This window comes from Mytilus trossulus, chromosome 5 (genome assembly GCF_036588685.1).
Source record: "Mytilus trossulus isolate FHL-02 chromosome 5, PNRI_Mtr1.1.1.hap1, whole genome shotgun sequence".
In the NCBI taxonomy this organism is placed as follows: Eukaryota; Metazoa; Mollusca; class Bivalvia; order Mytilida; family Mytilidae; genus Mytilus; species Mytilus trossulus.
In genome coordinates this window covers 25170494-25197350 of record NC_086377.1, presented here as the reverse complement: position 1 = coordinate 25197350, position 26857 = coordinate 25170494, and the positions used below count along the sequence as shown (strand labels likewise).

The window sequence follows — 26857 nt, the reverse complement described above, 5'->3', positions numbered from 1 at the left end:
AACAAATCCTACATCCAATGGATTTAGTGTAAAGACTCAGTCAGAGAAAAACATGAATATCCGTTTCTCAGATAATTACGAATATGTTCCAAATGTCGTAACTACAATCCCTTACCCTTTTCTCGAATATGATCTACCGAATTAGACTTATTACTGGGGTTGTAATAACATGAGAAACACAACGGGTGCCACATGTGGAGCAGGATCTGCTTACCCTTACGGAGCACCTGAGATCACCCAAAGTTTTTGCATGGGTTCGCGTTGCTCAGTCTTTAGTTTTCTATGTTGTAATTTGTGTACATTTGTTTGGCTATTGGTATTTTCCTTGTGGCGTTGTCTGTTCATTTTCGATTAAATGATCATGTATCTTTCGTCCCTCTTTTATAAATAATAACTTAAACTATACATCCAAGGGCGCTCACCATCGGGACTTTTTTGTCAACTGACAATCATACTCCATAAAGTCCATCACAGTACAATGAATTTAATTGTATGGAAATACCATTATCGCTATTTTGTGCATTTTTCCTTTGATCTTTTTTTGTGATAATTTTCATATCATGCTACTCGCTTGAGATGGAAAAATTATCGCTAGAAACTAAGGACGCCACGTGCGTTGTTAACGAAATTGACATTGAAATTGACAACGTCGTCATAGGTAAAATAGCGATAAACAGATTATCATTGGTCATCTCAACTCGATTGCTTTTCTCACTTTCGCTGTTCCAGCTCAAGCGAGAAAATCATTCTTGTTGAGATAATCAACGATAATCTATAAATACAGGGTTTTACATATCAATTTTAAAACATATATCATCTCTGAATAGATGAAAACGGAAACATGCAATAATTGACAGTCTACCATCACCGACTTATCAAAAATAACTTCTTGTATATACGTTATAGTGATCAGCATCGGATGTCTATCAAAGAACAGGGTTTTACATATCAATAAACAAACGTCTATCGACTCTAAATATATATAAAAAAGGGGCAAAAATGTATATCCTACCATCAATGACTTACGTAGTAGATATATGTAAAGATATTTACCATCGAACTTAATTCTTTATCAATTAACAATTGAATTACAATGATTTACATTGGATATTCAAAATATATCGACTATTAATATTAGATAATAAAATAAAAACTACATTAATTGACAGCCAACCACTAACGACTTAGTTATACGTGATTATTCCATATATTTATTTTCTTTCAGATATTATGCAGTATTCTGTAGAAGCAACGCACATGTCAGTCCACCTTATTGTGACGGAATTATGCGTAAATAAAAAATACTGTAATTTAATAACCGATTGAAATATAAGCTATGTATTATACGGTGAACAGAGATTTACATAACCAATTATATTTCTCTATATTGAGGAGGTAGAGAAGATTGCTTTAATTGACAGTACACTATGGTAACGAAGGTTTATAGGAAACAATGATAAAATATACACTGGATTATGAATACTGATACTCAGGGACAAGAATACATTCAATTTACATTAGTTGTTCTCCTAATTCTAAAGTCTAAGACTTTTTATCGCATGTGTTAGAAGACTTGTAAGTTATTGAAGACTACAGATATACATTCAATTTACCATTATTCTAAAATACGCATACTGTGGAAGCAACGCACATGTTAGTCCGCCTGGTTGTGACGAAATTATGCGTAAATAAAAAAATACTGTAAAACATTCAATTTACAGTATTTGTTCTACTACTTCTAAACTTTTTACCGACTGTGTTAGAAGTTAGACTTTTGCCGACTGTGTTAGAAGGCTTGTAAGTCTTTGAAGGCTACATTGTTGAATGTTGATTCTTCTCCTTATTCTAACGTTAGACTTTTAGCCACTGTGTTTGAAGATTTGTAAGTCATTGTAGAATTTGGATCGTACAATTGACTGTGAAGTTAGTACTAAACTACGAGTTGATAGTAGTAAACATTACCATGTGCTTTATACTATGTAGTAGTGTACTGTTTGTAATATTTCGGATTAGTGGAAGTACAGTTTGTCACCAAAATGAGGTAAGTAATTATTACAATAAAAAAAATACTTTGTATATGGAACACCCATTTTTCATTTTCTTCTTATGATTTTTAAATTCGTTTTGGTCATAGAGGTTTTCAAGTGTTTCGGTTCTTATACCTTCATGGCTTTTAAAATTATTTTTTAGCATTCCTAATGAGTAAAGTTTTATGGTTGGTTTTGGGGTTAGGGATAAACCAGAAACGTGTTGTTTTCATTTTGTACATCACCTGTTCAATACCGCTTTTGATGGACTACCAGTACTATCAGCTCAGTAGTCAGTACTTTGGTACTAACTTGATTTATTACAAATGTTTCTTAAATTTTCCGATTAAAGATTAAAAAAATATAAAGAATCTAAGAATTCAACAACATCGTGCAAAGTTGGTCGTAACTCGTTTGGTTATTTTTAAGGTTCCTTTTGGACATATATTGGTCTTCAACTGTTTCGATTCTTATGCATCCAAGGCTTTGAGGTGTTCCGGGTGAAAGTAAAAAAAGCGTATGAAATTTATTAAGGGCTGTTTTCAATTTTGTTTTTATCATGCTTTATATCTCTTTCTATTATGATTATTGTAATTCAATTTATAGAAAACGTGTTGTGTTTTTAAATGTTTATTCCCCTCTCCACCTCCAATTTGTAAATTATATATTTATTCTGTTTTAGCCATGTTATCATTTTTACTTTTATTTTTTTGATCAACTTTTTATTATATAATTGTTCACAAGAAAATATAAAACATCATCAAATATCGAATTTTTGTTGAAAATAAAAAAAGCATGTACAAAAATCTAAGTGCTTTTATCGACATTGTTAATGAAGTGTAAGAGTTCCAATTGTGAACTATTACGGTAAAACTAAAATATAAAAATATAATGACATAAAGTTCTTAAAATGGGATTTGGAAATATTCAACATAGATGTTGACGATCCGTGTATTTATTGTTAAATAAACGGAATGATAAAAAATAAACGGAATATTCCAATCGTTATATTTCGCTACATGGGTGAGAGAGAGAGAGAGAGTCGTTCACCGGGAGGGATATGATCATTAGGGTAAGTCTTCATACTACATGCTGACTACAACAAGATACGATATAACCGGAATATTCCAATCGTTATATTTCGCTACATGGGTGAGAGAGAGTGAGAGAGTCATTCACGGGGAGGGATATGATCATTAGGGTAAGTCTTCATACTACATGCTGGCTACAACAAGATACGATATAACCGGAATATTCCAATCGTTATATTTCGCTACATGGGTGAGAGAGAGTGAGAGAGTCATTCACGGGGAGGGATATGATCATTAGGGTAAGTCTTCATACTACATGCTGGCTACAACAAGATACGATATAACCGGAATATTCCAATCGTTATATTTCGCTACATAAGTGAGAGAGAGTGAGAGAGTCATTCACGGGGAGGGATATGATCATTAGGGTAAGTCTTCATACTACATGCTGGCTACAACAAGATACGATATAACCGGAATATTCCAATCGTTATATTTCGCTACATGGGTGAGAGAGAGAGAGAGAGTCGTTCACGGGGAGGGACATAGTCATTAGGGTAAGTCTTCATACTACATGCTGACTACAACAAGATACGATATAACCGGAATATTCCAATCGTTATATTTCGCTACATGGTTGAGAGAGAGTGAGAGAGTCATTCACGGGGAGGGATATGATCATTAGGGTAAGTCTTCATACTACATGCTGGCTACAACAAGATGCGATATAACCGGAATATTCCAATCGTTATATTTCGCTACATGGGTGAGAGAGAGTGAGAGAGTCATTCACGGGGAGGGATATGATCATTAGGGTAAGTCTTCATACTACATGCTGGCTACAACAAGATACGATATAACCGGAATATTCCAATCGTTATATTTCGCTACATGGGTGAGAGAGAGTGAGAGAGTCATTCACGGGGAGGGATATGATCATTAGGGTAAGTCTTCATACTACATGCTGGCTACAACAAGATACGATATAACCGGAATATTCCAATCGTTATATTTCGCTACATGGGTGAGAGAGAGAGAGAGAGTCGTTCACGGGGAGGGACATAGTCATTAGGGTAAGTCTTAATACTACATGCTGACTACAACAAGATACGATATAACCAGAATATTCCAATCGTTATATTTCGCTACATGGGTGAGAGAGAGAGAGAGAGTCGTTCACGGGGAGGGACATAGTAATTAGGGTTAGTCTTGATACTACATGCTGACTACAACAAGATACGATATAATCGTAATATTCCAATCGTTATATTTCGCTACATGGGTGAGAGAGAGTGAGAGAGTCATTCACGGGGAGGGACATAGTCATTAGGGTAAGTCTTAATACTACATGCTGGCTACAACAAGATACGATATAACCAGAATATTCCAATCGTTATATTTCGCTACATGGGTGAGAGAGAGAGAGAGAGACGTTCACGGGGAGGGATATGATCATTAGGGTAAGTCTTCATACTACATGCTGGCTACAACAAGATACGATATAACCGGAATATTCCAATCGTTATATTTCGCTACATGGGTGAGAGAGAGAGAGAGAGTCGTTCACGGGGAGGGACATAGTCATTAGGGTAAGTCTTCATACTACATGCTGACTACAACAAGATACGATATAACCGGAATATTCCAATCGTTATATTTCGCTACATGGTTGAGAGAGAGTGAGAGAGTCATTCACGGGGAGGGATATGATCATTAGGGTAAGTCTTCATACTACATGCTGGCTACAACAAGATGCGATATAACCGGAATATTCCAATCGTTATATTTCGCTACATGGGTGAGAGAGAGTGAGAGAGTCATTCACGGGGAGGGATATGATCATTAGGGTAAGTCTTCATACTACATGCTGGCTACAACAAGATACGATATAACCGGAATATTCCAATCGTTATATTTCGCTACATGGGTGAGAGAGAGTGAGAGAGTCATTCACGGGGAGGGATATGATCATTAGGGTAAGTCTTCATACTACATGCTGGCTACAACAAGATACGATATAACCGGAATATTCCAATCGTTATATTTCGCTACATGGGTGAGAGAGAGAGAGAGAGTCGTTCACGGGGAGGGACATAGTCATTAGGGTAAGTCTTAATACTACATGCTGACTACAACAAGATACGATATAACCAGAATATTCCAATCGTTATATTTCGCTACATGGGTGAGAGAGAGAGAGAGAGTCGTTCACGGGGAGGGATATGATCATTAGGGTTAGTCTTGATACTACATGCTGACTACAACAAGATACGATATAATCGTAATATTCCAATCGTTATATTTCGCTACATGGGTGAGAGAGAGTGAGAGAGTCATTCACGGGGAGGGACATAGTCATTAGGGTAAGTCTTAATACTACATGCTGGCTACAACAAGATACGATATAACCAGAATATTCCAATCGTTATATTTCGCTACATGGGTGAGAGAGAGAGAGAGAGACGTTCACGGGGAGGGATATGATCATTAGGGTTAGTCTTCATACTACATGCTGACTACAACAAGATACGATATAACCGGAATATTCCAATCGTTATATTTCGCTACATGGGTGAGAGAGAGAGAGAGAGTCATTCACGGGGAGGGACATAGTCATTAGGGTAAGTCTTAATACTACATGCTGGCTACAACAAGATACGATATAACCGGAATATTCCAATCGTTATATTTCGCTACATGGGTGAGAGAGAGAGAGAGAGTCGTTCACGGGGAGGGATATGATCATTAGGGTAAGTCTTCATACTACATGCTGACTACAACAAGATACGATATAACCGGAATATTCCAATCGTTATATTTCGCTACATGGGTGAGAGAGAGTGAGAGAGTCATTCACGGGGAGGGACATAGTCATTAGGGTAAGTCTTAATACTACATGCTGGCTACAACAAGATACGATATAACCGGAATATTCCAATCGTTATATTTCGCTACATGGGTGAGAGAGAGTGAGAGAGTCATTCACGGGGAGGGACATAGTAATTAGGGTTAGTCTTGATACTACATGCTGACTACAACGAGATACGATATAACCGGAATATTCCAATCGTTATATTTCGCTACATGGGTGAGAGAGAGAGAGAGAGTCGTTCACGGGGAGGGATATGATCATTAGGGTAAGTCTTCATACTACATGTTGACTACAACAAGATACGATATAACCGGAATATTCCAATCGTTATATTTCGCTACATGGGTGAGAGAGAGAGAGAGAGTCGTTCACGGGGAGGGATATGATCATTAGGGTTAGTCTTCATACTACATGCTGACTACAACAAGATACGATATAACCGGAATATTCCAATCGTTATATTTCGCTACATGGGTGAGAGAGAGAGAGAGAGAGTCGTTCACGGGGAGGGACATAGTCATTAGGGTAAGTCTTAATACTACATGCTGGCTACAACAAGATACGATATAACCGGAATATTCCAATCGTTATATTTCGCTACATGGGTGAGAGAGAGAGAGTCGTTCACGGGGAGGGATATGATCATTAGGGTAAGTCTTCATACTACATGCTGACTACAACAAGATACGATATAACCGGAATATTCCAATCGTTATATTTCGCTACATGGTTGAGAGAGAGTGAGAGAGTCATTCACGGGGAGGGATATGATCATTAGGGTTAGTCTTCATACTACATGCTGACTACAACAAGATACGATATAACCGGAATATTCCAATCGTTATATTTCGCTACATGGGTGAGAGAGAGAGAGAGAGTCGTTCACGGGGAGGGACATAGTCATTAGGGTTAGTCTTAATACTACATGCTGGCTACAACGAGATACGATATAACCGGAATATTCCAATCGTTATATTTCGCTACATGGGTGAGAGAGAGAGAGAGAGTCGTTCACGGGGAGGGATATGATCATTAGGGTTAGTCTTCATACTACATGCTGACTACAACAAGATACGATATAACCGGAATATTCCAATCGTTATATTTCGCTACATAAGTGAGAGAGAGAGAGAGAGTCGTTCACGGGGAGGGACATAGTCATTAGGGTAAGTCTTAATACTACATGCTGGCTACAACAAGATACGATATAACCGGAATATTCCAATCGTTATATTTCGCTACATGGGTGAGAGAGAGAGAGAGAGTCGTTCACGGGGAGGGATATGATCATTAGGGTAAGTCTTCATACTACATGCTGACTACAACAAGATACGATATAACCGGAATATTCCAATCGTTATATTTCGCTACATGGTTGAGAGAGAGTGAGAGAGTCATTCACGGGGAGGGATATGATCATTAGGGTTAGTCTTCATACTACATGCTGACTACAACAAGATACGATATAACCGGAATATTCCAATCGTTATATTTCGCTACATGGGTGAGAGAGAGAGACAGAGTCGTTCACGGGGAGGGACATAGTCATTAGGGTTAGTCTTAATACTACATGCTGGCTACAACGAGATACGATATCAAAGAATTTAGATAAATAACAGGAAGCTATTTAGCAGTGAGAATGTTTTTATAAACATGTTACTTTTTATCAGTATGATACTACTATAGCGAGATTGTCATAATCAGTAGAACACAATTCTTCTAAATGCCTGCCTGATACTAGATTGATAACAAGAAAAGAAAGATATGTCGAATTAGATAATCTTGCATTTATAAAACAATACAACTCCACCCAAAACAGTAAACATCAATCATTTATTGGATATCTCTAGGTCACCGAACGGCCTTCTTGAAAAACCATTTGCTTAATATTAATCGGGGGTCTCATTGGGGGGTTCCGCTCCCGGATCCGGCTTACTGTTTTGTCAGATTTCCGTATTCCGCTTACACTATGTACGTAAGCAATTCTCATTTTTTGTCATTTCCCGGGTCCCGCAAGACCTCATTTCCCGTTTTCACGCAACAAAAAATTTGACCTTCACGTGTCACGGTTACAAAAAATCGTGCAATCCCGCATCACGCTTATACCCCTATGAGACCCACTTAATCCTGAAGTGTAAAAGTTTGAGTTATTCCTGGTATTATTTTTTGAAAACACTGGCTTTAAAGAAATTCTGAAATGTTAAAGTTTATAATTTTTTGTTATGCTTTCAGAAATAGTGCAATTTTGCTTATTAGACAGTATATTAGAGAAAAGTCTTTAAGATTGCATAACCAATCCACCAATATTTATATATAATCACTTGATGTTGTGATACGACAATTATTAATAACAAATAATCGGTCCAATAGTAATACAAATGTAAGAAGAAAAATAAAATACAAGTTTTTATAACCTAAAGATAAATATTATAATCCACCCTTAGTTAATTATCTGTAAACATGAGGTTACCAATATTTTCTATTGGGTAGCAGTGCTCTGAGGGACAAATACGCAACTATTTTTCATTATTTTATTTCTGTTAGTTCTCATGCTTCCTAAATTCCGGTATGCACTTATTTAAAAAGATTGTCAAAAAAACACAAAAGACTAAAGACGAAAAATAGTTAAAATATGCTACCTTTAAAACACCATAGTGAGCATTCCTGGTCTTGCGGTTTTTGTACTCTGACTAAAAAATCAACCAATCAAAATACTTGATTTTGTGTTTCGAGCACTTATTTTGTACTCGGAGTACTGAGAAAAGTTTTATGACCGAGGGCCCTGTACAAAAACCAACAATTTAACTTAAACATGGTAGTTAAGTAGTAAAGTAGAAAAAGTGTAAGCATTGTTTTTTTTAATTTTATTTGAAAAAATTATAATGTTTTTGTAATAAAACCGACTTAAATGCATCGCCATTTTGTATATTTAAATTTTAGAAGATAGAGTTTCTGAACTATAGGTCTAAAATATTTCCTCATTTTCAGCGACAGTAAACAAAAATTCTAGCAATCGAATCCTGTCGAACCACTTTGCATACCTACCTATTAATCGTACAGTTTATTTTTAATTTATGCTTGTCCTGGTATGAAATATTTGCCACTGATTGTAAAACAAATTGACAATGACCTATATATCAATGTCTTACCTTGTGAATCTGCCATACAATAACAGATTGAGTGTTCAGTATAATAAGAATAACAACATTTCAGATAACTCCTTCATTTGAACATTTGTAGAATCCTATCAATGTGTTGTCTACTTACATTTTTGATTGATTATTGGTGTTTAACGCCACTTTTTGCTTTATTTTAGCTTCTAGTTAGTGTTCTGTAATTGATTGTTTTGTTCATAGACAGAAATCAAACAAAACTTATGAATGGTAAATACCCGTTCAAACGAAGTGATATACGGGATCTAGTCCTTCCATGATTCCTACGTCCGTCTATCAAAGGAAAATATAAGGAACTAAATATAAGAATTCACTGCTAAAATTTGTTAGCTAGCTCCACTTAAGCATACTATACCTCGTGATGCGTTTTAAAATTCAACGTTAGTTAGGGATATTATACACAGTTTTATAGATTTTCAGACCATGGAATATTACTTCCATGTTCAGACGAATGTACGTTTTGCTCTCCGTATTTAGTTTATGACCATTCTTCTTTTTTAAATCGCATTTAAAATGATAATTATCCTTTTTAGGTACCGAATTCCGATATGACGAAATCTTTACAGTATGAGAATAAAATGATTCAAAAAGCAAGAGAAAAGTGCAATGTTAGTATGCTGTCTGCCTCAGTTAGAAATGGTAAGTTATAAGTGGACATACGTATTTTTTTTCTAGTTGATAGAAATTAAAAGAAGTACTTTATGGATTCTACAATTCTATATTGTAATAATTTAATTTTGGATGTAACACATCTTCTGATTTGCTGACGTTATTTTGTTATCAGCCCATAGACATAATTTAGTCATGTGACCGTGACGTCATCAACGTTTTTTCGTGGTTTTTCTGCGGTTTAAGATTTGAATTTAGAATTAAATTATAAGAAATGACTGTAATATTTTTTCTGTCTATTCGAAATAACATAAAAAATGTAGTGCACTGTCAAAAAACCCGCTACGCGTGTTATTCAGTGTGGACCAAATTTTTAATGTCATTCCTTTATAGACAGAAAAAATATTCAGTCATTCCTTAATAAAACATAAAAAAAATATACCATGCAAAAGAACAGACTTCACAAAAATACCGAAGGAAATAGGAACGTACACACAAAAAACTGGTTAAAGTATACAGGACATGATATGGTTAAGATAAACTGACTTGATACAGGCACAAAGAGGTAGTCGACCCAAATTGCCAGCTGAGGCCAACCTCCGGGTGCGTGATTGTCTCGCTGCGTTGAAGGCCGTTCATGGAATTCCACTGTTAACTGCTCTTTGGTCGGTTTGTTGTCTCTTTGACATATTCCCCATTTCGATTTTCAATTTTAATTTAATACACGTTATGTACTTTATTTCAATGTGAAAAGTTGACAGTCGATTTGGTAGGATTTTATAAGTACTAGAATAATAACTAAAGACTAATCTGTTGATTTTTCCCTATAATCGCCTTCCCTGTCGTGTTATTTTACGTGTAGTTTCGAATTGCGGTGGATGCATAAAATGCAGAATAAAAATGGGAAATATTTCAACGAGACAATAACCCGACCAAAGAACAGATAAACAGCCGAAGGTCGGCACTGGGTCTTCAACGCAGCGCGAAAATCCGAAATCTGAAGGTAGGCCTTACTTGGACCCTCATTATACCTTTTTGTTACCTCCAACCCCATTCGACCGAACTTGGCTGATTCCAGACTCTCTTCTAACGAAGGAGAGTAACGGATTCTACCGAGGATTGCCGAATGCCTCGAACCCTATCGATATACCCGGCATCGTTCCATTAAGAATAAATGCGATATATCCTGGTATGTAGGATTCATATCTAATGTAGTCAGGGGTTTAAGATTCTGGTGAATAATATTCTTATTTGACATTTTACTGATTATGTAATATTCCTACCGTGGCATCATATGTACTTTATTAGCCACTAACCCTATAGACACACCGGAACTCGATCCATTTGAAATGAATACAATTCCATCAGCTTCTTTTAAATTTCAGATGGATTCACGAACTTTGAATGTTGTTAAACCTCTTTTGATTCTAATTAACACACGCGAGAGTAACCTTCAATTAAGATTGTTGTATAAGTTTAAAAACCCCATGCACGCAAATCTTGCGTGTAGGTTGCGGTACGATGTCTTATATTTTAGTGGTAATGTAACGTTTGGTTCACAAATGGAACATTATTGAAAAAAAGACATATGCCATACCTCTAGTTCATATCACATAATGATAGGCACTTAACTAAAATCCATATAAAGATGCAATTAATGACAAATATTGCATAACAGAATTTTGCAAACAAGCATTTTCAAACTATTAAAAATTTAAATTACCGAAGTTTGACGGTAAAAGAAAGACAACCTTTAAAGTTTAATGTCAATGCCGCAGTTATTCGTAATGTATTTTCTATAGGGTACCGGAGGTGTTTCATATTTTATTTCTTGAATATTTTATTAACTAGAAAACAAGCTGTAGCAGTTCCTGTGACTAAAAATGTCAGCGTTGTAAAAAACGGCCAAAATGGCAGTTTATTTTTTTCCCGCTTTATGGGAAAATTGTTTTGTCCTTATCTCCTTTGAACATAAATTGAATATGTTTTCTACACTTAAAAAAAAAAAAAAAAAAAATTGAATTTTACTATCTTTCAAACCTTAATGAATAAGCTTTCAATTTTAAAGTTTAATTGCAACCCTGTATCATCGAATCAGAAGCCGCACCATATTATATTCTGAGTACCATTAGGGAGATAAAAATTAAAATGTAAAAAAGTTATTGCGACCTTGTAACCCTACGAAATGCACTCTGGATTCCATAAAAAAAAAGTAAAATATAAAAATTACCAAACTCCAAAGAAAATTCAAAAAGGAAAATCCCATATCAAATGATTTAAACCAAAAGGCCAAAAACATCAAACGAATGGAAAACAAATGTCATTACAAGTGCAACAATTGATTTGAACTCAACCTATTTAGAAATCGTAGCTATGTGTTTCAAGAATCAATTCACCAAATTAAATTCAACTGTTTAAGTTGCTCTTTTGATTTACTTGTTAAATAATTTCTATGCATTTATTCTTCTATAACTGTTCAAAACTGATTATATATTGTTAAAAACACTTTTATGTACCTTTGATGTTTGCAGTGTTCCTTTTACTCAAATAAGGATGAGAATCGCTACTTAAAATATGAACTTTATATATGTCTAAAAGATTTGTGCATAATGACAATGTGTAACCTTTGATTAAGACGAATTTTAGAGTAAACTTCAGGATTCAAAATTATATGATTTTAATGTCTTGCGTCCTATTATATTGTTTTCTCTTTTTTTTCTTCTTATATAATGTTTGTTATTTTTATATTTTGACATTAAGAACTACACCTTCATGAGTTGTTTTTTATTTTAAATATTCAAAAGAAGTAAACTATGCCCCTGGTTTTTTTTTTATATATACTTCATATTTTTAATAAATTAAAGAAATGGAAAATATTCTGAGTGTAAATCGAGACATGGTTAAGATCTCTTTTTTTCAAATGATGAAGCATATACTTTCTCAAAATTAGATCAAATATGCTTTGATTTGTAAATACGGGCGTATCTCATATTCATGATCAGTTAACGGAAATGCCAACACTTTTTAAGATTACAAGTTCAAGTTCATACGATTGTTTTTCAATATTTTTTTCCATGGTTTAAAATGTTAGAAGTGTGTTCTTCCGTTCAATGCATATTGGTATTGTAAATCTTTAAGTTATATTACAGAACAATTTTTAATAGAATTTTGTATTTACACCAGTCGCGCGTTTCGTCTACAAAAGATCCATCCGTGACGATCGAATTCAAAAAGGTAAAAAAAAGAAAAGAAAAACGTTAAAAAAGTACGAAGTTGAAGAGCATTGAGGACCAAATTTTTAATTGTTTGCCAAATACAGCTAAGGAAATCTATTCCTGAAGGTAGACAAGACTTAGTTATTCAAAAGTTCAAAAAGTTGTGCAAACAGTATTTGGATGTTCCATTGCTTGGTCTACAATGTACCATTAAACCATAACACAGTAAATGTTAAGTGACGTAGTTAGTAGAAAAGAATGATAATTTTTAATTGCATATCAAGGGTGTAATTGCTTTCTCGGTTGGAGGGAAATAATTTTAATTACGGATTTTTCTCGACGCTAGAAAAAGTATTTCGAGAATCACGACTTGTTGAATTATCAGTTTTATGACTATTTTCTTCAAGTTTAAAGAAGTTAAATAAATGCTTCTGTTTTTATGAGCCATAAAGCAAAATGAAATTGCATTCGAACGTGAAAGTGGTACATTAAAATTTATTTTATTTAACCATATCAGTATATTAAACCTTGATAACGTCGTTTTTGCCTATAAAATGGTACAAGATATCAGCAGATTAAATCCCGGAAAAGCTTCTGATCTCTCTCCAACAATACAGTTCAAGTCATCTTTGCTTTGATAATCTTTTTTTGTCTCCCGCTTGCATGATTTATTAGCGTTAAAATCAGGCTAGACATTTACTGTCGTTTTCTTATCATTCATCGATTACTATTATTAGTTTCCTCAGATTGTTTTTACAATTTTAAGATTGAAGTATAAAAATGATCTTGCTACATTGACAACAAACTGTCTATAATCAACGAGATAATCGAAGCTAGAAAAAGCAAATTTAAAATTTGAAACAATGTGAAGAAAGTAGTATTATTTAAGGATAATTATTACCATCGTATTTGGGTACAATTTTGTTATCAATTTATCAACTATTCAATGACTTTTTGAACAAGTACTGCTCATATTTTGTAGTAGATATTGAATGGGTTTTGTTAGAGGTTTTCATGGTATGCCTGTATATATGTTTGTGAATTTTGATTTCGTATCTTCCGATTTATCGATATGAACCTCAGCGTACTCATTTTTAATTCCGGTATTAATGTTGAGTTGATTTACAACCACATGATCGATGACACCTATGATGGAGAGTTTCTACCCGACGGTATTAACAGCTAAGGAGTAAGCATGTGTTGACATGAAATATTGTTGATATCGATGTCGTCATAAGTGTAAACTAATTATAATCAATACTTTTTCTAATTACTTTCACTATTTCAACTTAGCTGTATTTGGCAAAACTGATCTGAATATTTCAATGCTCTTCAAATTTTTTTGGGCTTTCAAACTTTTGTTTTGGCGTCATTGATGAGTCTTTAAATTGATATGGCAATTATCAATCGACGAATCAATCGCCCTTCTGGTAGAAATAACCTTGTTGACGAGAAAACACCCCTTCTGTTCAAGTCGTGTTACAGAACAATAGTAGAACACACAGTACAAAAAGGACAGACTCATCAAACCAACATGTAACAAAAACACCATGAAACACCATGAAATTCACACACAAGAAATGTATACTTGACAAAACCGTCCTCGAAGTTATTTAACTCTAGATATAAGGCTCAAATATCAATCAGTACACATCTAATGGATTTAAAGTAAATACGTCATAATTAATCTTAGGAGTGCATGACAATTTGCAATTTCAAATAAAACAATCCATAGCATGTAGTATCATGGGTATTGATACCTGTCAAGCAAAACATATTTGGTCATGTTTTAATCATTTATAGGCTCACTTGTAGTACCGATTAAAATAATATTAACTATTATCGTAATATAGCGTGGAATTGATTTCCTTAGAGTAAAATTTAACAATAAAAAGATGCCGTTTTGTTGGAAATGAATCAAGTACAATTTCAAACGAAAGTTCAAATGACGCAAGAGAATGCAACTACTAGTCACCTTACGGACTTCGCCTATGAATAAGACATATACTGTATAATCGGCTTTAAAAGACCGCTACATGAAAAATATGAATTAATTGAAACGAAAGAATCATGTCTTCATTTATTAAAAAACGATAAAACAAAAATGATAGTTATCAACCAACAAAACTGAATTCAATGCTCCAGACTTTTGACAGGACATCCAGAGTGTGACAGGGTTATACATGTTTGTAAGAAAAATAAAAAGTAATTTACGGGCTCTTAAATCTATATTACCATACACATTTGGATGCAATATTCTTGTTCATTTTGCCGATACATATACATAGTGATTAATAAGTTTGACAATTCAGCTCTAGTATCTTAAAAGTAAATGAAGCCAATGAAAGTAAACATACAGAAGAAAATAATAATTCAAACATAAGTCCCACTTTATCTCATGTCATTGTAATTTATTTTAGAATTTTCCGCGGAGTCTTGTTTTTATCCATTTTCATTTTTTACAGGATCGGCAACTAGCATTGAACTTTTTTTTTCGTCCTTTATAGATACCTACTGTAATCAAGTATTTGATGGTATAATGTGTTGGCCACCCACTGAAGCTGGTTCCTTAAGCATACAGCCATGCCCAAGTTATATGTACAATTTACTACCAGACGGTAAGTTGTGAACGGTGCATTTTATGTTTTATTGTTATATTTGACAGAAACATATATACCTCCACCTTTGAAAACTATTTGCTACAAGTCAGGACTAATTATGCTAGAAAATTCATGCAGGTATAATAAGTACACCTTACTGGAACTTCAATTGATTTGACGTTCATTGCTTTAAGACTTCAATTAGATGTATGCACCTAAACTGTTAGGTAAAAATACATAAAAGTCAGAACCAAAGTTCCAAGCATTGTCTGTTTATTATAAAGCAATTTGTATACAATGCATATGCACCTATGATAAGTTTCTGTATACTTTGTTGTCTTAAACTCAAAGCAAACATACTGCAGATTAATTCGTTAAGATTATTTATGTTGTTTAAAATGTAATTATTTAATTGAGGGATCTCGGTATTGTATTTACCTACATTGAAATTGATGTATTATATTCCGCGAGCATTAACCTTTCCTACTAATTGGGATGGTTAATGTGTTTGTTGGATATTGGTAACGACTACAGTTGAAAATGTTTAATCTCTAATGTTTTTTTTTTGTTTTCTTCTGCTTCCATGTTTGTTTTTATATACTAACTGTAAGATTATGACTTATGTTCATGCACTAATGTTTATAAAAGCCATATTACATAGAAAGTAAAGATTATCAGGCTTTTCTCACTTTGAAGTTGCAGTAAAAGTTGTATTAACACGGAATGACTTACTAGTATATCAATTTAACAAAAACTATCTACATCTGGTTAGATTATCTTAAATACAAGCAAATTAAAACTGACAATGGCAGATTTAATATTTTGCACCTCAATGTGTGTACGAAGTCAGAAATAGGAAGGTTGTTTTTCATTCTTTCTGATGGTTGATATCCTCGAGAATTTAATTGAGTAAGGTTTAACGGACTTCTTCGTTTTTATTTACCTTGGAGTTTAGTATTTTTGTTCATATTTTGTTTTCTTTTAACTAGTACGTTTTGTCAAAAGAATTTATGTATCTTGATTTAATTAATAAATATTTTAATTTAATAAGCTTCAGGATGGTAAACAGCTACTCTTCTAGAAGATGCATTTAAAAACCATGCAAAGCTATAATCCCTTGCTTTGCTTTTGCTGCACTTCTTTGTCCTTTTGGGTTTATAGCTCTCCATCTTAAGATTATCTTTGAATTTTCAAATATTTTGGCCTAAGCATCATGGATGAGACCTCGATTGTCGAAATGCGCATCTGGTGCTGAAAATTGTTACCGTTTATGATATTAAAAACAGATTTACGATACACATCACATTAAAAATATGTACAACAAATAGATTTTAAGCAAATTTGATTACTTTGATTTCAATATGCGGTGCATTCTTATACGAAATTTGTAATAAACAAAGGGTTGGCAGTAGATATGATTTTGTTTGATATAGTGCAGGATTCCATTGCATAATTTTATTTGCATCAATTACACTTCTAAATGAAATTATGACATTTTAATATCTTTCTTCATAAGAATATGCTTTATAAATCATTTTTCACAATAAATAATCATTATTTTGAGTATATTATTACATATCCGAAGTTAATATAGATAGATTTAACAAAGGATTTATATATCCTGTAAAAGATATAAATATATATATATTGAATTATGCTGACTTGCATACAATAAAATGAATGAACTTAAAATAACTTATTTTTTTTTGGTTAAAACATGAAAATGAGAGAGAAGTTACGTTCAGGGCTCATTTTATGCAGTTCTTTATTCAACACGTACCAAATTGATGATTAAAATATGTTTTGTCGCAATTGGAAAAATATAAATTTAAACTTCTATTACGGCAAGGTGAATAATATCATTGGTAATCTAATTCAGTAACCATGGTAACGTTTTACTACCTGTACGGAACCACCAATTTGATAGCATAATGGTGTTCGAAAAATTGTGGGGAATGTGACCGAGACAATAACCTAACCAAAGAACAGAAAGCAGCCCATTGCTACCAATAAATCTTCAATGCAGCGAGCAAATTCCGCAGCCAGTGGCGGGCTTTAGCTGGCCCTTCCTAAAAATGTGTATTTTTTTTGGTACGTTTGTTTTCTCGTTTGATTGTTTTACATTGTCATTTCGGGTCCTTTTATAACGGACCATGAGGTATGGATTTTGCTCATCGTTGAAGGCCGTAAAGTGACCTATAGTTGTTTATTTCTGTGTCATTTTGGTCTCTTTTGGAGAGATGTCTCATTGGCAATCATACGACACATTCTTTGTCATATACACAAGAATATATTATACGTTTGTTGGTTCATTTTTAAAGGAACACCATGTAACTAAAAGACAATTTCAAAGAATCTCAAAAATTTAAATTGTATGATTAACGCTTATAACACAGAAATAAGCAGTTTGAATAGAAATATTTGACATATTTAACTGTGTTGAAGTTAACAGTTGTGTTTTCAAAATTATCAATGAAAAGGTTGTTTTCTTAGCCACAATCAATATGATATGAGACTAAGGAATACTCACATAGATATATATCCTGCAGTCTAGTTCATCCCTTAAATGTGAGTTATAAAACGTTAATAAAAACAATGACAGGAAACAATAAGATACATGATCAGACCAGACCAGGGAAAGCATTTCTTGAGAAGCCTTTATCAACAGTCTCAGAATTCAAAGGTGACATTAATTAGTAAATGTCATAGCCAAAAATCATGTTCAAACAAATTAAAATGGAATAATTTGAGACTGATATAAATTGAGTTATCGGATCATTCATTATCAAGGACACCCATTTCATAACATAAATCCGATTTTTAAAATTCAATATTATAAATAGTGGTTGAAGATGCATTCAAGTCAGGCGTGGTGATATGGTTACAGAAACGTTGTAAAAATCAATTGTAGATATATATTAACACATCTATTAGGAACTTTTAGGAATTTTTGGTCCTCAATGCTCTTCAACTTCGTACTTTATTTGGTTTTTTTTCTTTTTAATTTGATTGTCACTGATTATTCTTTTGTAGACAAAACGCGCGTCTGGCGTAAATATAAATTCTCAATCTTGGTATCTATGATGATTTTATTTACATTCTTACGATTTTACAACCGATTGTCATTGCTTATATTGCAATCTTAATCAGTTCTAGACTGTAATTAGAAGTAACAATTATCGAGAGAGTTTAACATCAGAAGTCAATATAACATTAACAAATGATTGATGCGTCCACTTCTACCGTCTCCCAAATCTAACTCGTTTTATTTACAAACAATGACATTATCGCATGTGTTACTATTACTACTGTGTACATAATGATTATCTATTGTATTACAATTATAAAAGAAAGCATTGTACCTATATAATTTTTTGTCGATAGTCTTTTGATTGTTTACTTGTTGTTCGTGAAAGTGAAATACGATCGAAACATCCTGTTTTCGAAAAACCAATAATGAGTCTCCGCTATATAACTCGTGTTATTAACGGAAATGACGTTCTTGCATACGTTACTGCTACTATTATGTATAGGTTGATTTTCTATTATGTTTCAATCATAAAAGAAAGGCTTACACCTTTTGTATTGTTTTTGTGGACAGACATTTTATTGTTGACTTGTTGCTCCTGAAAGTTGTAAATAAGACCGTAACATCCTGTTTTCAAACAGTAATGCTAAGTCTCCCAAATCTTACTCGTTTTATTTACAAAAATGACGTTCTTGTATGTGTTATTATTACTATTACATACAGAACGATTTTCTATTATGCTTCAATTATAAAAGAAAGCATTAAATCTATGTAATTTTGTTGCCGACAGATTTTTCATTGTTCATTTGTTGATCGTGAAAGCTGTAAATTAAACCGAAACATCCTGTTTCAAAACGCTAATGATGAGTCTCCGCAATCTAACTCATGTTATTTACAAAAATGGCGTTCTTGCATACGTTACTGCTACTATTATTTCCAGATTGATTTTCTATTATGTTTCAATTATAAAAGAAAGAATTACATTTATGTCATTTTGTTTTTTTGACAGTCTCTTCATTGTTAACTTGTTGTTTGCGAAAGTTGTAAATAAGACCGATACATCATGTTTCCAAACGCCAATGAGGAGTCTCCCCAATCTAACTCGTGTTATTTACAAAAATGACGTTCTTGTATTTGTTACTGTTACTAATATGTACAGATTGATTTTCTATTATGTTTCAATCATAAAAGAAAGCATTAAATCTATGTAATTTTGTTGTGAACATATTTTTTATTGTTTACCTGATGTTTGTGAAAGTTGTAAATTCAGAGGTTACTGCGATGCTTTTATTGTTGCGAAAATGTGACAGGGTTATAATCGCAATACTTGAAACTTGCATTCTGAAATTTTTAATCAGACATTTACGAGATTTTTCTCAATATCGCAAAAAATAAAATCTCTTTTAGTTAAAAATGACATTATGCAGACGAAACGCGCGTCTGGCGTATTAAATTTTAAGCCTGATATCTTTGATAACTATTTAGTCAAAAATGACACAATCGCATTAATAAATGCAAGCAATATTTTTTGAATTTATAGTTAGATCGAAACATGCTGTTTTCAACTATCAATAAGACGGAAAATACCACATAAAACCAAGAGCTTGATCAATACATTATACGCCTTGAAATCAATCTAACAAAAAATGTTAACAAACACATTTACATTAATTATGATTCTGACCATTTTGTCATTTATACAGATGAATTTACCATGTGCTTTGAATTAAGCACCTGCATATATACTTTTAACGTTTTTTTAAATTGTATACATAGTCATTATCATTTAGTTTCGAAACCTTTACATATGCTTTGAAAGTAACTATAGAGAATTCAAAACGAAAATTCGATAAATTATGTTGTAGAAAACATAAAACGTTTAAAACAACTTAATGTGTAACCTCTAAATCAATTCAACGTATAAAATATCGCAATACTAGTTAACACTCCCGGATTGATTGAAATCTATCTAAAATGAACAGTTATCTCGTATCATGTGTTTTTTTACCGTCATTTATCAGACTTTTATAGAATTCTTTTAGTAAAGATCTACAATGTCTATTAAACAACGCACCAATACATCTTTTCCAACTGTTTTCTTTCTTCTTTATACCCCCTGTTTCTGATACGGTAGTGTTTAAAAGCACATGTTTATTTGGTAAAATAAGAATACTTCAAAATTCTAAGTTTGACCTTTACACTTTCGTTTCTCCGTTTGTTATGACAATATCTTATGAAAAATTAAATTAGTTTACACTATACAATTTCGTGCATCATGAATTGAATCTGAGGACTAATGGCTTGTTTCTGAAATTCTACTTATGACATTATGAAGGATGTTTATTTTAGAAGTAATGAGCAGGGTGTGACTGGTCAAAAATATGAACACAGTTTTTTCCGTTTAATATACAATACAAATATAATGAGTAGGTTATTTAGATAAATAAGAAAAGAATTATGTTTTGCTTAAATGAAAGTAAACCACAGAACTACTGAACTCCGATGGAATTCAAAATAAAAAGTCCCTTATAAAGGACAAAATCAAAAACTCAAACACATTAAACGAATGAATACCCACTGTCAAATTCCTGACTTGGAACAGGGAATTTCGTATACAGAAAACGGTGGCTTCAATTGCATCCTGGTAAAAAACACATTGGCACTTAAAATTTCATTCACTCTTTCTTGTAGTATGAGTGCTAACGAGACGGTTATTTCTGTAACAAGCATTTTATTACTTAATTTCTTTATTGTTTTGCCTCCCAATGTTCTTTTTCTTATTTTTTCTCTCTTCATTATTTAATTTGCACATTTTCTCATTCTTCTCTATTCTGTAAATCTTATCCAGACCCTCTATCACGAAGAGTTATTTATATTCTATGGTTTTATTTATAATATTTAACACAGTATTGTTCTTGTCATCAGTTTTTATGATAATCTCTCCTCAGATGATTAACTCGTATTTTTACAAAAGATGTATGATATTTCTTTTAGTGATCAAACGAACTATATATACTATTTATATACTGTTATCATTGAAAGATTTACAGTACTTAACTTCATTTAAATCATGAGATTAAAGAAGAGGGTGTTTTCTAGTTTGAGATGCAGTATGGTTCATATTGATTTAACACCTGACATAATCTATGCAGATAATTTCTAATGTTATCACTGCACTTTTATATGAAATTTGAAAACAAGTCGAACAGTAGGTTAGGTTTGATTTACTCAGAATTAATTTTTGCTATTTTTATATTGGTAAACTATTTTTTTTTCTGCATTCACTGCACCTTGAACAAGGACAATCTTTAAAGAAGTCGAACAGTACGTTATATTTGATATCCCGATTTATTTGGATTGTTTTATGTTATAAATTTTTAGTTAATCAATTTAATAACTCTTCTGCTCCTTTACTTGAAGAAATTTGGCTGTTTTTATACTGGACCAGGTATAGTTTTTTTTCTGTAATCTCTGCACCTATATTATGAACAGTAGGTTTGATAGGAAGTTGCAAAGGCTGGATTTACTGACATGATTTATTTTTAATGTAAATGTTTAGTTATCAATTAGATTTTGTGCTAAGGTTGCAGCTCTCTTAATTTAAGAGGTTCTGTGTTTTTAACTTGGAAATTTTTTTCTTTCTGCAATCACTGCACCTTAATATGAATATGTTAGAAAAGTCGAACATTAGGTTAGGTTTGATAGCCCGATTAACTGAGATTTTTCAGTTAAGCATTTAGATAATGCGCTTAATGTTTCAGCTTCATTATTTTTGCTGTTTTTATTTTAATAGGTTATATACAAATGTTGAACAGTAGATTGAAAACGCTCGGATAAATGGCAGATATATTTTTAATCTGAATTTTCAGTTTATCAATTAGATATTGCGCTAAGATGTCAGCTCCCTTGTGGAAATTTATTTAAAGAGTTTCGCTTTTTTGTAAATGTTTACATTTTTCTGTAATCATTGCACCCTGATAATTACAACTTTACGATAAGTCAACTAGACGACTAGGTTTGATAACAGGTTGTAAAGGCCTGATTTACTGACAAGATTACTTTGTTATGCAAGTGTTTAGTTTATCAATTTGATATGAGCTTATATTTCAGCCCCCTGGAGAAAAAAAATCATTGAAAAGTATTAGCTGTTTTTGTGTTGGTAATTTGGTTTTGATGTTCACACGCCTTTTGCATATCTTGACTTGAGCGTAGATGAGGGAGATATAATTATATAAGAATGTGTCATAAGTTTAATCAAATAGTATAAGACAGAGTAGGAGAGAGATACAAAACAAAAACACTGAAAAAAAATGTGAAAAGATATCAAAATCACAACACAACGGAATCATCTATTTAACAACATGAATCAAAAAGTTTGAATCTGTGAAATTTGTGCTAGTTATAGTTGAAGGAGAAAAGGTATTATTCATTCACGTTAAATATAAAGCATATATATTATGACAACGATTTGTGTTTTAACTATATTTATTTACACTATTGTCGTGGAATTCTTTTCTAAATCTATTTCTATTGTTATTGATAGAAACTTTAATAAGTGAAATAATAAATAATTTTACATGAACAAATAAAGTTGTGTGATTCATGAAATTGAACTACATGATACCTGTTTCTGTGTTACAATAACATCATAATTTAGACTAACGGCCAATCACTTTATTTATGAACGAAAATTGATATCGTCAACCTTGCTAATATTACTCCTAATGTTCATAATTAAACATAAATGATTTTCAAATGAACATTTTTGTTAAAGGTAGATATATAAAGGTGCTTCGGGTGGCCGAAATGTGTAAAGTGTATTTCTCATTGTTGGACACTGGAAAATTCATGTTTCTTAGAAAAGCCTACTTTTGTTGTTTTACATTTGTATTATTTTAGAAACATTGTATACAAGACTATATACATTCTAGGTAGTATTTTTCAAAATGATTTCATGAAATAGTTGTCATTTTACTGTTATTTACACACCCTGGTTTGTTTCGCTTGTCTTGCGTTTTCATCTACAACAACTCGAAAGACCAAATTAAATCAATAACATAGTTAAGGGGCCTTGAAAATCTATTTTTTTCAAGTTATTTGCCAAACTGATGAAAGCCATCTATATTACCGGGGGAGGAAAACCAAACATAGTTTATGTGAATTATGTTTTGACTTAAGCTTGTAAAGATAATTATTACATTATAATTATCTTGTTAACGTGTCAAGTCTTAATTTAAGGAAGAAGAGAAATGCACAGCGTGAAAAATAAGATTTATTTTTCTAAATAATGGAAGATTACCAATGGATATAGTTTTTTTTATGTATTTGCCACGTGCAGCCTCAAATGATGAACTATCTCTTCACGTGAGGCCATGCAGATTAAAAGGGCAGATGGTTGCATCTATTGATAATTTATTGCGTAACATAACGTATTTTTTTCCGTGTTATTGGTCATTTTCTAATTCGTTTATCTTTAACGTGAACAATCTTTTCATATTTGCAAGAAAAAATGCTTAATCTTAGATGAACATTACTAATATTTGAGATGCCATATTATGTTATGTATGACAGCAAAACATTCTATCTGTAACAGTTCGAGACACACAGCAGTAACTTGTCAAAGATATCAGGCTTGTGGTGTAGAATGCTATATAGGCGTTTCATCTGCATAAGAATGATTAATTGCGCTCCAATAAGAAAATCAAAACAATTGCAGATGCCACAAAACGCAACATCGGAAAATGTAGTAGTTTACCGATGATCCAACTTCGTAACTTAATTAAGAAAATAAAAATTAAGGTAACAACTAAAACGTAGGGATGCATATGAAGCAAGACCGTATAATTCGACAAAGTAAGCGTTTCCTTTTAGACATGATTGTCCCGCAAAGCCAGTTCACAGTCGGTCAAAATATCACATTCAGGTATATGGCAGTATTTGTGAATTACAGATTAAACGACTATTTAACTTGTGGTGCTTTAAAGATTTAAAACACAGAAAATATGTCGCAATTAAGTTGAGACAGTCATAATGTATCTACAAATAAGATATACAGTTTTATATGCCTGAATCCTATATGGGATTAAAAAACACAAACATTTTAGTCACCAGAATAACTACGGTCTATTTAGTTCGGCGTACTTTATGTCTTAGTTTAAAAAAAAAAAAAAGTAATATCATACAATTAAACTAGGGTTGCAAATCACTTCAGTAATTTAACCTGGAAAGAATTTGAGAAATATTAAAAAATGACTTTGGTCGTTTGGATTTTAATGTTACATTAGCATCCTTGGTGGCGTTCAGTTTTTTAGTTTGAACACTTAAGACATGATGTATGTGGAAAGTAATCAAGTGCAGAAAATGTGCAAAATATTGTTTCATATTCATTAGACTACAAATTTACATTTTTTCTTGTTTTTAAAATAACTTTTCCATACACGAATAGTTTATGTAGCAGTTTATCGCTGCTCTTAATTTAATATTCATGTCAAACAATAGGTAGTTCATTATCTTTCTTAATTCCATGCATAGCTTTACGTATGCCAATCTTGATTATTGAGATTATCAAAGATATGTAACACATGTCTTGGCAAGTAAGATTAACTTTATAATGGATATTATAAATTTGAAATAAAGATAGAAAAAACAATCATAATTATTACACGGGCATCCTTATAGATGTTCTTCATGAATATAATAAAGGCAACAGTATACCGCTGTTTGAAATTCATAAATCGATTGAGTAAAAAAACACATCCGGTTTACAAACTAAAACTGAGGGATACTCATTAAATATAAGAGGAAAACTACGATGCAACAGAAACACAACATTAAATTTTAACACACGCAGAAACGAACTATAATATAACAATGGCCGTTTCCTGACTCGGTACAGGATATGTTAAGAAAAAAATGGTGGGTTGAACCTGGTTATTTGGCATACCTAACCTCCCGCTTTTATGACAATGTTAAATATAACATTAAAATGACAACATAGCATGACAGGACTGCAATGCAAATAATACATTTTGCTATAGGACTGGGCAGTAGAGACAAGAATTGTCAAGCTTTTTAAGAATGTCATACAAGTGAGAAGTTAAGCCAGCTATAAACCAGGTTTATTCACCATTTTGTACATATACGTATAAAGTGTTTTATGTTGTTTAAATATTCATTTCAAGACATGTATTTAATGCATGATTGTTAGGATGCCAGAATCGTTGATGGTAATGAACTTAACTAAAACAATAAAAGTCAGCCGTTTTTCTAATCATATGTCTATTGAATGAATAAATAATAACGAATAATATGAATAATATGAAAAGTAATGAATCTTGTATTTACAGGATACCGGTAAAACACACCCGTTTCTAAATTTGAAATAATTACAGAAAATAAGTTTCCGTTTGTTTTCGAAAGAATTCTACTAGATTACAACATCGTTCGTATTACATTCTTTACGCCTCTATAGATCCGTTTATTTTCAAATGAATTGTACTAAATTACAATATCCTTCGTATAACATGCTCCCTGCCTCTATACATATTTGAGTAATTTGGAACCATTATAGTTTGACAGTCAATTAGTTCTTATATCTCATTCAAATCATTATATTGTTGTTGCCGTTTTCGGTGATCAAATATCTATAATGAAGCATTTAGTCATTACAAGGATTAGTCTTTCGTTTTCTATGTTGTGTCATGTGTACTATTGTTTGCCTTTTTCATTTTAAGGCATACGATGTCAGATTTTTTTTCTCGATTTAGGAATTTGAATGTCCCTCTGATATCTTTCGTCCCTCTTTTATGTATTAATTTTCGCAACACATACATGTAGTCCTATATAAATTCAAGATTTAGCAATGTTCTTTATAAAATTTAAAGAAAACTTAAGATTTGAAACTTGTTGCTTAGACTTTTATTAGGTCTTTCCACCTTTCCGTGGAAAGACCTATTGAATTTGTTCTGATTATTATTTTTTTTTTTTTTTTTTTTCTTCCGCCTAAATTTTTTTCTTGCGTAGTATTGATGTTTCAAAAGATGTCGCTTAAATATTTGGAATATGATGTCGTATAGTTTATACGCTTTAAAAATTTACAACTGCGTAACAAAATACTTTACGTTGTAAGAGTTATCTCCCCAAACACTGTTTTTCTTGTGGCCACTACTCCTTCGCAACCGTAAAAGATTACGACAAATTTATTTTACCAAATTGCTCGTTACTTCTTCAGGATTAGGATATTCATTTGGACCGAAGTTATCTGGAGACTCCATATGAGAGTTATTTCCCCTTATGCATTTGA

At 32.5% G+C, this 26857-nt stretch overlaps 1 protein-coding gene across 2 annotated transcripts in view; it reads left to right on the top strand.

Moving 5' to 3' along the window:
- Positions 1 to 1733: 1733 nt before the first annotated feature.
- The window catches only part of LOC134718689 (parathyroid hormone/parathyroid hormone-related peptide receptor-like), a 43361-nt gene continuing 18237 nt past the window's right edge, over positions 1734 to 26857 (top strand). The window contains exons 1-3 of one of the 2 annotated variants that reach the window (XM_063581350.1): positions 1734 to 2041; positions 9637 to 9742; positions 15435 to 15545. In XM_063581350.1, coding sequence (XP_063437420.1) covers positions 1964 to 2041; positions 9637 to 9742; positions 15435 to 15545 — 295 coding nt within the window. In that variant the 5' untranslated portion in view covers positions 1734 to 1963. The remainder of the gene's footprint in view (positions 2042 to 9636; positions 9743 to 15434; positions 15546 to 26857) is intronic. The other variant, XM_063581351.1, reaches the window with a different exon arrangement.